The following is a 15500-nucleotide window of genomic DNA, read 5'->3' as shown; positions in this document are numbered from 1 at the left end:
ATTTCAGTTTCACCCCCCTCTCCATTTTTCTGTCTCCACCCCCTCCCCTATGCTTTGGCATCTCTCTGTTTCTCTTTTCCTTTCCTTCCTTCCTTCCCACTCCACACATGGTGTGGCATCTCTATCTCCTTCCCTTCCTTCATGCCATGGCATCTCTTCCTTCCCTTCCATGGTCTGGTATCTCCTTTCCTTTTTTCCTTTCCCTCCCTCCCATGGAATTGGCATCTCTGGTTCCTCTCCCTTGTCTTCCTTCTCCCTCCTTCCCTCTCTCTCCCCAATTGGGTGCTGCTGCAGCAGCATTTCTCTCCCCCTTCCCTGTGCAGCAGCAGCATTTCTCCCCCACTTGCCTGTGCAGTATTTCTTCCCGCTTTGCCTGTGCAATAGTAGCATTTCTCCCCCCCTTCCCTATGCAGCAGCAGCAGTATGTCTCCCCCCTTGCCTTTGCAGCATTTCTACCCTCCCCTTCCCTGTGCAGTATTTCTACCCAGCCCCCTTCCCTGTGCAGCAGCAGCAGCATGTCTCCCCCCTTGCCTTTGCAGCATTTCTCCCTCCCATGGAATTGGCATCTCTGGTTCCTCTCCCTTGTCTTCATTCTCCCTCCTTCCCTCTCTCTCCCCAATTGAGTGCTGCAGCAGCAGAATTTCTCTCCCCCTTCCCTGTGCAGCAGCAGCATTTCTCCCCCTTGCCTGTGCAGCAGTAGCATTTCTCCCCCTTCCCTGTGCAGCAGCAGTATGTCTCCCCCTTGCCTTTGCAGCATTTCTACCCTCCCCCTTCCCTGTGCAGTATTTCTACCCAGTCCCCTTCCCTGCGCAGCAGCAGCAGCATGTCTCCCCCCTTGCCTGTGCAGTATTTCTACCCTCCCCTCTCCCTGTGCAGCATTTCTACCCTACTCCCCCTTCCCTGCCCAGCATTTCTACCCTCCCCCCCTTCCCTGCCCAGCATGTCTGGCCGGTTCCCCTGCTGAAAGCCGCGGGTGTCTACACCTCACCGATCCATAGCTGTGTCATAAGCCTTCTCTCTGAATTCAGAGAGAACACTTCCGATGTAGCCGCGGATCGTGCGAGGAGCGGACGCCCGCGGCTTTCAGCAGGGGAGATGGCCAGAAGGTGAGCACCCACGGACACCCCTGTTTACTGCCCCTGCTGCTGGTTAAGGAAAGGCAGCAGCAGGAGAATAGGGAGGGTGGCCTGCTGTGTACCCCCTTGGGGCGTGCACCCGGGGCGAACCGCTTCCCCGCCTCCCTCTGGTACGCCACTACCTGGTACAGACACTGCCAAGTGCACTTTACTGTAAATCTTTAGGCAGTGAACATACTGTGCGTGTGCTGATGCCTTCCCGCCCAACATCAGCTTGCAGGACCATCAGTTCAGTAATATTGCTAAGAAGCCAACTAGGGGAGGTGGGAAGGTTGTGAGAATATATACCTGCTGTCCTTGGAGACACCTGCTACAAGTAAGTATCTTTGCTTTCTCCAAGGACAAGCAGGCATAATATTCTCACATGTGGGACTCCCAAGCTGCCAGGATCATGTCTTTGGAAGAGGTTAAATATTAAATATTAGTGAGAGGTAAACGTATGGATTGAGGACAAGTAGCCTCTTTGCAAAAATCCTCAATCAATGCAAAGCAAAAATGAGCTACCAAGGCAGCTATAGCCCATACATTATGAGCTGTTACATGACCTTGCAACATCAACCCAATCTAAGTATACACAAAGGAGATAGGCTTGGAGTTGCTATTTCCAAAAGAAACATCTCCACTTGATTAGCAGACTCTATTAAAATCAAAGGCAACAAACAGCTCAGAGGATTTTCTATGTTGTTTACTAGCAGGGGTGGTGCTATAATTAAGCCAACTGAGGCAGCAGTCTCAGATGGCAATCTTGAGGGCTGCCGGCCAGCCTACCTGCTGGCCAACTCTCTCTGCCACAACCCTTCCCAGCATCTAATCCTTTCACCCTTTTCCCCCAATTGTTATTTTTTCCCATCCCTCCTATCGTGTCTACCTTTAATTTGTTGTAAAAGTTGCCAGGTGGTGGCAGCAATTCACACAGCTACCCTGTGTGCCGCAGGTCTCTTCATCTTCTCTCCACTGCGGCCCACCCTCTTTGAAAACTTCCTGTTTTTGCTGAGGTGATCCACAGTGGAGAGAAGAAGCAGGGACCAGCGGCATGCAGGGTAGCTCTGTGAATTACTGCCACCGTCCAGCAACTTTTACAACAAATTAAAGATAGATGCAGGATGTTGGGGGGGGGGACTGGGAAAAATATTGACTGGGGGGAGAAGGGTGAAAGGATTAGATGCCGGGAAGGGATGTGGCCCTCTCTGACATATCCTTCTGTTTCCGCTGGGGCAGACCACAGTAAAGAGAAAAGTGCCGGGGCTGGTGGCAGGATGGCTATGTGAATTGCTGTGCCTGGCAGGTTTTAAAACAAGTTAAAGGTAGAAGCGGTGGTGGGAGTGGGTGCTGAATTATGGATGCAGCAGTTCAGATAGACATACAGCAGGTAGGAAACACTCCCTGTGTTTTTCCTTTTGCAGGGTGTGGGGAAGAAAAAAAGAGAAAGAGAGGATAATGCTGAAAGTGAAAAATGGGAGGAAAGAGAGAGGATGATGGGGGGAGAGAAGAGACATGGGCAAAGCTGAATATGGGGGGAAGAGAGACAGAGCAAAGCTGGATAGTGAAGAGAGAAACAGGCAATGCTGAATGGCTGAAGAGAGATGTGATGAGAGGTGTTAGTAGAGTGAGAGAAGGAGAGGCAATGGTGGGAGAGAAAGAGGTGCATGGTTGGTTGGACGGAAAGAGAGAGAGAGACATTGAAGAAATCCTTGATGTTAGATGGGGAAGAAACAGAGGCAATTGGATAGGAGGAAAAAAGAAAGTAGTGATGTTGGATGGTGGGAGAAAAGAGAACAAAGGGGCAATGTTGAGTGAGGGAGGTGTATAAAAGAGAGAGAGAGAGACAGAAGAACAGGAGATTCTGGATGGCTAGAGGGAGGAGGAGAGAGGAGATCCTGGATGAATATGGCAGAAGGGTGGTGAGGAGATCCTGTATGACTGGGATGGAGCAGAGGGGAAAGAAGAAGACAGAAAGGAAATCCTGCATAGTGGGAGGGGGGAGAGAGTGAGGAGATTCTGGATGAGGAGGCAACACAAAGGAGATTGTGCATGACTGGGGAGAGGGAAGACAGACACACAGGATATGCTGAATGGATGAGAGAGAAAATAAAGAGATAGGAGATGTTGCATGGCAGAGGAAAAGAGGGAAGAGTTAGAGAAAGACTGAGAAATCAGAGAAGCAGAATGGTGGGGAGGGGGGGCTGGGTGATAGAGATAAAAAGCAGAAAAAAGAGAGGAGACTGAAGACTGGATTCTAAGACTTAATGATATCTGAGTGGACTATGTTAGTAAAATAAAAGAAAGCAGATATTTCCCAATCAGTGTTGAAGATGGATGTAGTGGAATAGGTGAAGAAGATCTGAGGAGAGAAAAAAAAATGAAAAATGGATATGAGACCCTGGAAAAAGTTAAGAGAAGAAAGGAAGTAACCAGTCAGTGGTTTAAGCAAGGATTTTAAATAAATGGAAGAATAGAAGCCCATAATTCTATTTATGAGCATGGATGATTGAAAAATGTATTTAGCAAAACAGTCTAGTTCCTAGAGGAACAGAAACATAAGACCGCTTCCTCCTCACCTCCCCTCAACACCTGCCATCATCTCCTCCTTCTCCATAATCACGGAGGAGGAAACTGCATAACTTCTCTCATCCTCCAAACCTGTTCCTCTGCTCTGATTCCCACTCATCTACTTGGAGCTATCTCGCCCTCCTATCTGTCACATTCTCAACCTATTGCTCTCCACTGCAACTGTCCCTGATGCCTTCAAACATGCCATTGTCACATCCCTCCTTGAAAAACCCTCACTGGATTCCAAATGCCATTCTAATCACCCCGTCTCCCTCCTCCCCTTCTTATCCAAGTTACTTGAACATGCTGTTTACCACCGTTGCCTGGACTTCCTCTCAAGTTATTCTAGATCCACTTCAGTCAGGCTTTTGCCCACTGCACTCCATGGAAATTGCCCTTACCAAAGTCTCCAATGACCTGTTCCTCACCAGATACAAAGGTCTCTATTCTATCATCCTTTTCATCTATCTGCCGCCTTTGATATTGTTGATCACCGCCTACTACTTGATATGCTATTCTCGCTGGGATTCCAGGGTTCTGCTCTCTCCTGGTTTTCTTCCTATCTCTCCCATTGCATCTTCAGTGTATGCAACAGTGGTTCCTCCTCCACAGTCTTACCATTATTGATTGGTGTACCTTAAGGATCTTTCCTGGGACCACTCCTTTTCTCAATCTACACTTGCTCACTTGGAGCACAGATCTCCTCCCATGGGTTCCAGTATCACCTCTATGCTGATGACTCCCAGATCTACCTCTCAACACCAGATATGTCTACTGAAACCTAGACCAGAGTCTCAGCCTGCCTGTCCAACACGGCTACCTGGATGCCTCACCACCATCTAAAACTGAATATGGCTAAAACGGAGCTGCTCATCTTCCTCCTAAACCCACCTCTCTACTTCCCCTGTTCTCTGTCTCTGTGGACTACACTCTTAGCCTTCCTGTCTTGTCTGCTTGCAATCTCGGGGCCATCTTTGACTCCTCTCTCTCCTTCACCACCCAGATACAAACAGATCACTAAAACCTGCCGCTTCTTCCTCTATATTATCAAAATCCAACCCTTCCTCTCTGAGCACACTACCAAAACCTTTATCCATGCTCTCATTACCTCATGCTTAGACTACTGCAACTCACTACTCTCAGGGCTTCTATTTAGACATTTCGCTCCCCTCCAATCCATTCAGAATTTGGCTACACAACTCATATTCCGTGAGAGCTGCTATACTCATATTACCCCTCTCTTAAAGGCAATTTGTTGGCTTCCCATCTATTTCAGAATACAATTCAAACTCCTCTTACTGACCTACAAATACACTCACTCAGCTGCCCCTCATTATTTCTCTTCACTTATCTCTCCTCATGTCCCATCCCTCCCCGGCAAGCTCCGCTCAGGCGTTAATTCCTTCCTGTCTGTGCCCTTCTCCTCCTTCACCAACTCCAGACTCTGTCCCTTCTACCTTGCGCCATATGCTTGGAATAAGCTGCCTGAATCCCTATGGAGGGCTCCATTTCTGGCAGTGTTCAAGGCCCAGTTAAAAGCTCACCTCTTCAAGACTACTTTCAACTCCTAACTCCTCTCACCTTAGGATCTGCATCCTTACCCTATATGTCATGTCTGTCTGTCCAAGTTAGATTGTAAGCTCTTCTGAGCAGGGACCATCTATTAAATGTCAATATGTTCAGTGCAGCATATGCCTTTCAGTGCTATAAAAATAATAAATAGTAATAGTATTCTACATCTATAGAGTGATTTTGAAGTTATGTTATCTCAAACCCTGGACATTTTTGTATTCTATACATTGTGTCAATCTTTTCAGAGCTACCTACCTAGACTGAAAGAGGGGTCTCCCAGTTCTTAAACAGGGTATCTCTCATGACTTTATGTAAAGGCACTTTTGATACAGTCATTTGGTGGTGATTCAAAGTCAAGAGCTTGAAAATGTCTCAGTGAGGTTCTTCCTCTGTCTCCATTTTAAAAGGAAGAGCTTGACCATTTGTCTTACAAAGTCAGTAAAGGATATACTTACTGTTGAGGCAGAGGAGAAGGATCAGAGGGTATGCCATAATATTCTTTTGCTGAATAATCTGATAATTTCTCTTCTGAGTGGTTGGAGATATCTTAATCAGACTCCTCAAAATATTTCCTTCTAGGTGAATCAGAGAGAGTGTGTCGAGTGGAGCATTGACTATGCATCAAGGTGCATCGAAGCATAGGTCGATGCTCTGACCCAAGAGATAACTCCTCTACTGATGATGACACATGCATGAAATGGGTCTATGCCAATCCTGATGCTCAATGTCAAGCAGGTAAGCATGACCTCTTCCTCGATCAATGCTTCATGTATCCTCGGGCTGGGTTGAGGCAGGCATGGACACCTTTAAAGCCTGTTAAGACTATGTCTGAGGTAAACCTGAAAGCTCTTGTTTGAGCTTAGCCCAGTTCTCTTCCTGGAGAGCCGATGTCTGCACTGGAAGAAACATCAGCATGGAAATAGTCTGAGGTGCATGTTTTCTGGGAGAACTCAATGTTGAGGCACACCTGAGAGGAGAAATGATCTGCAGTGATGGAGAGTGGTCCACTGTGCATTGATGCTTACTATGCATCAAGGAGGTGGATGCCATTCAATACCTAGAAGGGGAGGAAAGTTTGTGCTTTATAGCTTTCTTAGGTGATTCCTCTCTCAATGACTGAGGCACGGACAAAGACAATGTTGATTTCTCTGCAGAGAGGCTGATGGTTGACACTGTTCAGATTTGGTGCAGGTGGTGTTGATACTGATACCGGGGTCGATGCAGGATAAGAATCGGATCCGTAATCTCCTGCCATGAAATGGTCCAATTACATCGAGTACACTTCTTGAAGCTGCTCAGTGTCCTCTTTGGCATGGGGGAGAAAAAGTCCGACACAAAGTCAAAAGGCTCAAATGGCAGGAATCAAGATGGCATCAAGGACAGATGCTTGAATGGGAGGCAGCGAGTTGTGCAGCTTTTTTTTACCTTCTGGTCACTAAAGCTAAAGCGTAACTCGAACCCAGCATGGGAAAGAGAAAGGGGACTGTTCGCCTTAACCTTCCGGTATCCGGGACTCCGCAGCGCATGATTTAGCTGACGATTTCAGCTGCCTTTGCCCTTTCAACCATGGAAACCCACTCTACTTCAGAGGTGAACCTGGAGCTTTCCAGGGATCATAGCACAGGAGCTGCCCAGGCATTTATGAGCTCAGAGCACAGGTCAACTCCTCCCCAACCTGGAAGTCTGTTGGTGCAGGGAGCTGCAGGAGCTCAGCAGCCCAGTGAAGAGGATTGGACTCCAGCAGAGGAGGGACGCCAGTACTGGAGCCTCAGCAGGACGGTGCTGGAGATGTGGTCCAGCTAACTCCTACTACCATGGAAGGAGAGGTGAGAGGAGCTTCTGGAGGAAATAACATCTGTTTTAGGGAGCTGAAAAGACCGGCGAAAAATTACATGGAGGCGCTTTGGTAGGCCATATCTATCATGGACGCCAACCTTAAATTGAGTCTTTCAACTATCAAAACTGACTATGGAACTATCTATTCTAAGATGGAGCAGCAAAGAGTGCAATTAGTTAAATTAAGTGAGAAACTGGAGAAACAAGAAGAAAGTTTGAAGGAAGTAAAGACTGTCCAATTGGAACTGGTTAAGGAAAGATCTTTTATTTCTTGTAAATTGGAGAACTTTGAAAATTCACTTAGGAAAAATGATTTAAGATTTTTGAATTTTCCTAAATGTCCCATCATCTCACTAGTTGAGATGGCGAGAAATTATTTTCAAGAAGTCCTTGCCATTCCATTGGAAAATTTACCGCCAATTGTTAGGGCTTATTACTTAGATATCAGGAGACCTCAGGGGGAGTCTACTCCTAAGGAAAAACCTAAAGATAATGTTGATTTGTCTTTATTTCTGGAAAGTTCTCTTGAGGTAGTTACAGATAGAACCACTCTATTATTTACTCTAGCCTTGGGATATCTTACGTTTATATTTCCATTATATCAATGACAAGTTTTGGGGCTCAAATGTTAGAATTTTTCCAGACTTAGTTCAGAAAACCCAGAGGCACAGAAAGAAGGTTTTGGCACTACTTGGGGCTACTTTTTTGCTTAAATTTCCGGCAAAATGTTTTATTTCTTATCAAAATAAAATTTTCCTCTTTTTTGAGCCCAAACAGCTATTAGATTTTATAGGACCAAAGGAAGGGTTGGTTTCTTAGTCCATTGACGAATGACCTGTTAATTGGCTGTAGGCTGGATAACCATTAACCATTACTCTAATCTGAATATTTTTGTTCAAGTTTATTGAAATTTATTTCCTTTCTTGATTCCTATATATGGACTAAATAGTAGATTGTATTTCTAAGAATACACTCTAGTGTATTTATATGTTAAATTTTTCTTTTTCTTTTCTTTATATATTCTGATTTCTTTCAAGATTGTAATGCTTGATGATAATTGTAAAAGGTTATAAATAAAAAGTAAAAAAAAAAAAAGGCTCAATGGCCCAGGGAGCTTGAGTGAAAAGTATGCTGACACTCCCTGGGGAGAAAAAAGGCCTCAAATTGGCCCAAAGGCCATAAAATAAAATAAAAAAATGAACTAAATTTAACTAACTTCAAGGGAATGACTAAAAACAAGAAAAATTAAGAATTATGAAGAAAACTAAAATAAAAATGGGAAGACACAAAAAAACATTTCTAAGTTTGATGCGTTGAGTAGAATCTGAAGACAGAGCTTCTTGGCTCCATGGAAAACTGATGGTCCCACATATCAACATCGGGTGGGAAGACACCGGTACAAGCACATATGTGATATGGGCACTGTCTAAAGATTTAAAATGACAGTATACTTGGCAGTATCCATACCAGGTTCCATGGATGATGTCACTCACATGTGAGAATATTATGCCTGCTTGACTTCAGAGAAACAGGTTTTTCATAAGTCTCCAATAAGAAAAAATATGAAGTCTCAAGTCAGGAACCTGTTCTCAGGTCTTGCCCTCTCCACCTTCATTTTTTTAGCAGGACATTTGCCATCTCACCTACCTGCCATGCCTCCAGCTGTTGTGAGAGTGTCATTTTTTGCTGGATGGCATCCAGCAACTGACTGTTCAAGGACATCAGATCAATCTTACACTTGGCCAGTTCCATTTCCACTGCATTTTTCCTGCAAAAAACATCCAAGAGAGTCCATTATCAAAACAAAGCAAACTCCTTTGGCATCCCTTCAGGCAGATTGATTAAAATAATAACAACAACAAAAAAACAATAAGCAATATTACAGACCAAAAAGGAATCTTAAAAGAAGTTTGCCACAGAGGGAAATGCAAACAAAGGAGTCTATGAGGAGTTGGTTGGACCAAAAGATTAGACAGACCTAGTATATACATATTTATCTCATGCATATTCATTGTGATGATCCTGAAAACCAATATGGCAAAGATCCAACAGTAGAGAACACCAAATTGGAGCTAAAACCGTCCTCAAAACTGACTTACTGAGTTCAACACAAAGTTCAGCAGTTTCTAGTAATCATGCCAAAAACCAAAGACAATTTTAGTTCCAATTCGGTGTTCTCTACTGTTGGATCTTTGTCATGTTGAAGTCTTTTTTAGCACTGATCCCCTGACACAGGCATTGTACTGAAACACGGACCATGTCAGGTCCTTCAATAAAGAAAACCTTTTTGTTCAACTTGAAGGGGCCCTTGGTGTTTTTTTGGTTCACTACAAAATTTCCACAAATTGATTCCTGCACTTAACACTGACCTATAGTGCAGTCAACTTTTCCATTATAAATAGTCAATTTAATAAGCTTACTGAGTAATAATTCCAAAGCACTGAGACCTAAGAGCATAAGAATTGCCATACTGTGTCAGGCCAAAGGTCCATTTAGCCTAGTATCCTGCTCCCAACAATGGCTAATCCAGGTCACAAGTACTTGGCAGAATCCCAAGAAGTAGCAAGATTCCATTATATTAATCCCAGGGATAAACATATTCCATTATATTGATCCCAGACCTACCTTAATAACAGTTCATGGACTTTACCGCCAGGAACTTGTCCAAACTTTTGTACAACTCAGCTATGCTAACTGCTTTTATCGCATCCTCTGGCAACAAGTTAATTCATTGAGTGTAAAAATATTTCCTCCCATTTGTTTTAAAAGTATTACTATGTAAACTTCTTGGAATGCTTCTGAAAGAACAATCAATTCATGTATATCTATTCTACTCCACTCAGGATTTGATAGACTTTTATCATGTTCCCCCCTCCCCCCTGCCATCTCTTCTCCAAGCTAAGGCGCTCTAACCTCTTAAGCCTTTTCTCATAGGGGAAGAATTCCATCCCCTTCATCTATTTGGTCGCTCTTCTTTGTACGTTTTCTAATTCAATTATATCTTTCTTGAGATGTGCATCCAATACTCAAGGTGTTGCTTTACCATGGAGCAAGACAGAGATTTTATATTATTCTTTGTTTTGTCTTCTATTCTTTTACTAATAATTCCTAGCATTCAGTTTGCTTTTTTGGCTGCCATCCCAAGCTCCCATCTTCCTTTAAATGTAGATCAGGTTTATTCCCTCCATTTGACTCATGCCACTAGTTTGGATTGGGGGCAATGTCTCCAAATGGGTTCGTTTTGTGCATGACAAGAATGAACCTCACTCCTAAGGCAGAACATGTAGAGTGTGATCTCAGTCTCTTAAATGTACTGCTAACATTTGTCATAGTAGTTTCATTGTGTCAAAGAGTGCTTCTTTCTAGAGTTCATAAGATGTAACATTTACGAGGGGCCACTGAGAAGTTCTCAGCCCAACCAACAAAGTTGGGGCAGTCTCCATCAAGGGTTATACACTTCTCCCTCTGTATTCGAGGTTTCGATTATTCACGGTTTTTAGCTTGCTGGCTCCTCCTCCCAAATTACATCAGCTTGCATAGAGAAATCGCTGATTCCAAGCGTTTACAGAGAAAATAGCTGATTCCCAGCACTTGTTCACCGTGTTTTGCCTCTCCTTCAGAAACAGGCCAGGTTTCCCACCATGTTATTTGCAATTTCACCATATTCATGACGGTTTTTAATAGAAAACATATTAAAAAAGTTATTCGCGGTTTTTCAGTATTCTGGTAATCCCCTATCACAGCGAATACGGAGGGAGAAGTGTACATGTAGTCCAGCAATTTTCCACTGTTTTCATTCCATATTTTATCCCAGGACAAGCAGGCAGGTATTCTCACATATGGGTGACGTCATCGACAGAGCCCAGATGCGGACGCCTCACAAGCAGACTTGCTTGAAGAAACTCGAAGTTTCGAGTCACCCACACCGCGCATGCGCGAGTGCCTTCCCGCCCAGCACAGGGCGCATCTCCTCAGTTCTCAGTTTTCCGCAGAGCCGAGAAGTCTTGTCTTTGACTCTCTGCATTTAACTTCGTTCCTTTGTGCCTTCTCTGAACTGCGGTTTGTATTTTTTTCCTCACAAATCGCTGTTTTTACTTTATTTCTTTTATTTTTAGTTAAAAAAAAATAATAATTTTTTCTTCTTCCAAAGTGCCTTGGGCCGAAACATCTTCCTAGGTCGTGCCTGCCTTGCCAAACACTTCAGCCTCGTACTTTCAAGTGTCGTTGTATTTTGGTGGACAAGCTCTTCGAGATGGAGTCTTCTACTGATCCCTCGACTTCAAAGGCATCTTCAGCCTCGACTCCTACCGAGGCCCCTTCTGCGCCTACTGCTTCCACCTCGAGCCTCATCAGACCTTCGTCGTTTGCAGCGGCTCTTGCTTCAATGTCATCTGCTGTATCTTCCCCAGTTTCCTCAGGTCAGATAGCTCAGCAGTCGGTTTCACCGGTGGTGATTAAAGTGTCTAAGACTCTCAGGTTGAAGCACACTCACACTACCTCAAAGGAACCTCCAGCCAAAGCAGGTGGTCTGGTTTCAGACGTGGATCCATCCTTGCCGGCTTCTTTCCAGACCATGTTAGAGAAGCATTTTATTCAGTTCCTTACTAACATGGGACCCAAACTGCTTCCTCTTATCCAGCCTGGGCATTCAGCAGACTCTCGCGAGGTCGAGCCACTTTCTTTGCCCCAGTCTGAACTTACACACTATTTGCAGGGAGCAGAGTCTCTGTGAGTGCCTGGTCTGGCATCCAAGCACATGAAGCAAGGAGTAGATTCTTTGCGAGTGCCTCGACGGGAATCTTCACACTCTATACAAGGAGCAGAGTCTTTGGAAGTGCATCGAGGTTCCTCCACCAAGCCTCTGGAGTTTCGATCTACAGCCTCTAGTCCTATTCATCCGATGGCATTGGCTGCTCTCATCTCCGAGGCAAAGTCTCCTCGATCCTCGAGATCTGGTTCCAGACACAGTTCTCACTGACGTTCGAGGCCCTCCTCGAGGCATCCTTCCAGGCATAGTTCTTCTTCTCAGGACAGACCATCTTCCTCTAAGCCTCGATCTACTCCGACCTCGACCAGACCACTGATGCCTCGTTCGAGGTTTCCAATGCCGGACCTCGAGGATATTCCGGTTTCAATTGCCTCGTCCAAGTCACCAGGTTCCTTTGATGCCAAAGCTTTATCTTCGACTCAGGCTGCCTCGACGTCCTCGAGTCCTTCTCGAGGCAAAGCATTGGCAGATCAGCTATCTTTCTCATCTTTCCTTTGTCAGATGGCTGTGGACTTGGATCTTCAATTAGATACTGGCTCAAAATACTCTAAGGAGTATCTCGAAGTCATGCATCTGACCTTTGTGGCACATGCACACATAGAGAGAGCATACATAAGGTGCAGGTTGTGCTCCTTAGCGCACTCGTGAGTGCACATTCTGTATTTTTATCATGTTAGTTATGTTTTTGGTTCTTAGACTGATTTTTTTAAAGAAATGGCACTTTTTGGGGAAGTTCTACTGTCTTGGATAGCGCTCCTGTCATATGGAGCTATAGGCCAGCTTCAGTTAAATGTCAAGACCTTGACTGGGTGAAGACACTGGTCCCCTTTGTGAGGTATCCAGCTCCATTGTCTTCTGATAAGCCAGCTGGAGCCATTTTTCTCTTGATCTAGATCAGTGGTCTCAATTCAAACTCAAATCCTTTGCAGGGCCACATTTTGGATTTGTAGGTACTTGGAGGGCCGCAGAAAAAAATACCCTATTTTTTTCTGCAGCCCTCACAGTTAAAGTTTAACATCTTTCCTTTCTCAGAACTGACACATTTCAATCACTATATTGAAAATAAAATCATTTTCCCTACCTTTGTTGTCTGGTGACTTTACATTTCTATGCTTTTAACTATGTTGACATTGACTATTTTTCTCTCCGTCTTCACTTTCTGCCTTGCATCCATCTTTGGCATTGACTTAACATTCAATTTTTCTGCTTTCTTCTCAAAATCTACGTTTCCATGTCTTATCTTCCCTTCCTATCTCTCTCTCCATCCCTCCCTATTTCCTTGGTCTGACAACTCTCTCCTTCCCCCCAGTGTAACATTTCTCTTTCCCTTCCTCTTTTCTGCCCCCTGCAGTCCATCTTCCTTCCCTTCCTCCTTTCTGGCACCCTTCCCAGTCCAACATTTCTCCCTCCTTTCTACTAGTCCAACATTTTTTTCTCTCTTCCTCCTGCATGCTTCTCCTCTGGTCCTCCTTCCCTCAACCAAACAACATCTCTCTCTCTCTCTCTCTCTCTCTCTCTCTCTCTCTCCCTCCATGAGTCCAGTTTTTCACTCTCTGCCCTCTCCCCCTTCCCCAATGTAACATTTCTCCTTCCCTCCTTTCTGTCCTCCTCATCCATCTTGCCCTTTCCATGAGTCCAACACTTTCTGCCTCCTGCACGTTTTCTCTCTCTGTCCTTACCTCTTCCCTCAGTGGCATCACTCCTTCTCACTCCCCAACCCAACATGCTCTCTCCCCATGCACCATCTCACCCTCGCCTCCAGTATGTAGCACCTTTTTTTCCCCTCCCTTTCTGCTAGGTCCAGCAGCACCTCTTCTCCCTTCCTTTTACCTCCCCTTTGTCCAGCAGTATCCCTTCTCCCTTTCCCACTGACCCCTGTCCAGCAGTACCCCTTCTCCCTTCCCTGCTCCCCTTGTCCAGCAGTACCCCTTATCCCTTCCTTCCTTGTTCAGCAGTACCTGTATTTTGAAGCCGCAGTCTTGTATGCAATCTCGCACACTTGGCAGGAAGAGAGGCTCTGGCGTCAGCTGACTTGCAACTTCCTGCAGAAATGCAAAGGCAGGATTCCCGGCATAAGTGACAGTAGTAGGTAGTTGCAAGTCAGCTGACACCAACGCTAGAGCCTCTCTTCCTGCCCAGTGTGCGAGATCGGGTACAAGAGCGTGGGCTGCAAAATAGCACCCGGGGCGGCTGTATGTGGCCTGCGGGCCACGAGTTTGAGACCGCTGATCTAGGTATAGAACTTTTGAATGTGTGTTTTCTTTGGGGTAAGCATTATTTAATTAGGGGCATATTTTCCCAGCATGAACTGGATGTTTTTTGTCTGGTAGAAACTTGGCTAAAAGATGCTGATGCTGCCTATTTGATGCAGTCGGCCCCCATTGACTTTTCTTTTCAGTTTGTGAATAGGACTAGTAGGCGTTGGGAAGGGTTGGTGGTGTTTCATCCCTCTTCTGTGACTTTTTTCATGTTTGGAACAGGATACTCATAAGATTATTGAGTCATTTTGTTAAAATTCGGTGATCTGGTGCATTCTATTATTACTTTATACCCGCCTCCAGTTTCTTCTAGTTGAAGGCAGATATTGCATATCACACTCTTGAATCATCTAACGGTTAGTGCAGCAGACTGAAATCCTGGGCTCAATTCCCACTGCAGCTCCTTGTGACCCTGAGCAAATCACATAACCTTCCACTGCCCCAGGTTCAAAAACTACTGTAGATTGTGAAACCATGAGGGACAGAAAAAGCATTTACCTATAATGTGTACAGCACTGCGTACGTCTAGTAGCGCTATAGAAATGATTAGTAGTAGTAGCATGTTAAGTTACAATTACTGAGTAAACTACATCCATCAATTCCTCAAGCAGAGTTTCAGAAAATTTTGCAAAGTTTGATATTAAACAGATTAGATCATTTTCTATTTGTCTTTACTATGATTTGCTAGCAACATAGGAGCCAACTTTTGAAAATGATTGGAGGTGCTTGAACTCATAACTCATAACAAATTTCCCCTCACCCAGCAAAGCAAAAAAAGAAAATATATCTGGTAGTGAATGACCAGCCTATATCTAAATGTCAAGAGCAGAGTAATGTGGACAAATTAAAAGCTAGGGTTCTACTGCTCTCTCCTCCTCCCGGTAGATAGTCAGCTCATACGTTCTCTCCCTCCCTCCCTGCATTCAAGCCATTTGTATCACTTTTCTCCAACTGGTCCCTTTTTTCCCTAAGTCCATCTATCTACACCATACTCTGTTCCCCCAATTTGTTCATTATCCCCTAATTTCTTCTTCCTCCTTGCTCCTCCTTGTCCTGTTCCCCCTCCCCATTCCCTCTGCACTTTTAAGTTTTTTTCCTCCTACATAGGCATAATTTTATGTTTTGTATTTGGGGGCAGGAAACTTAATAGTTATTTGCCCACTCCACTCCCTAAATCTTTTTAGCCTGTTCTGCTTCTCATTTTCCCTTGACTCAGTCTTCTATTTCCCTCCACTCCGCAGCAAAATCCAATGCACTTTCCCCTAGTCAGCTGCTGTTTTAGGCAGACTTGGCTCACTCATCCCTTTAGTGCTTCCTACTTCTCACTCTCCTCTTCAGGTGAGACTTCCTTTTGTTGGTAGGTTTAACTCATCCCCAATT

At 44.7% G+C, this 15500-nt stretch overlaps 1 protein-coding gene across 1 annotated transcript in view; it reads right to left on the bottom strand.

The window, feature by feature from the left end:
- BICDL1 (BICD family like cargo adaptor 1) overlaps positions 1–15500 on the bottom strand; it is a 97867-nt gene that overhangs the window by 20621 nt on the left and 61746 nt on the right. The window contains exon 9 of the mRNA XM_033955992.1: positions 8742–8862. Within this exon, the coding sequence (XP_033811883.1) occupies positions 8742–8862 (121 nt within the window). The remainder of the gene's footprint in view (positions 1–8741; positions 8863–15500) is intronic.

Source organism: Geotrypetes seraphini, chromosome 8 (assembly GCF_902459505.1).
Source record: "Geotrypetes seraphini chromosome 8, aGeoSer1.1, whole genome shotgun sequence".
Taxonomy (NCBI): domain Eukaryota; kingdom Metazoa; phylum Chordata; class Amphibia; order Gymnophiona; family Dermophiidae; genus Geotrypetes; species Geotrypetes seraphini.
The sequence above is the reverse complement of the archived record's forward strand: the minus strand, read 5'-3'. Positions and strand labels throughout refer to the sequence as shown.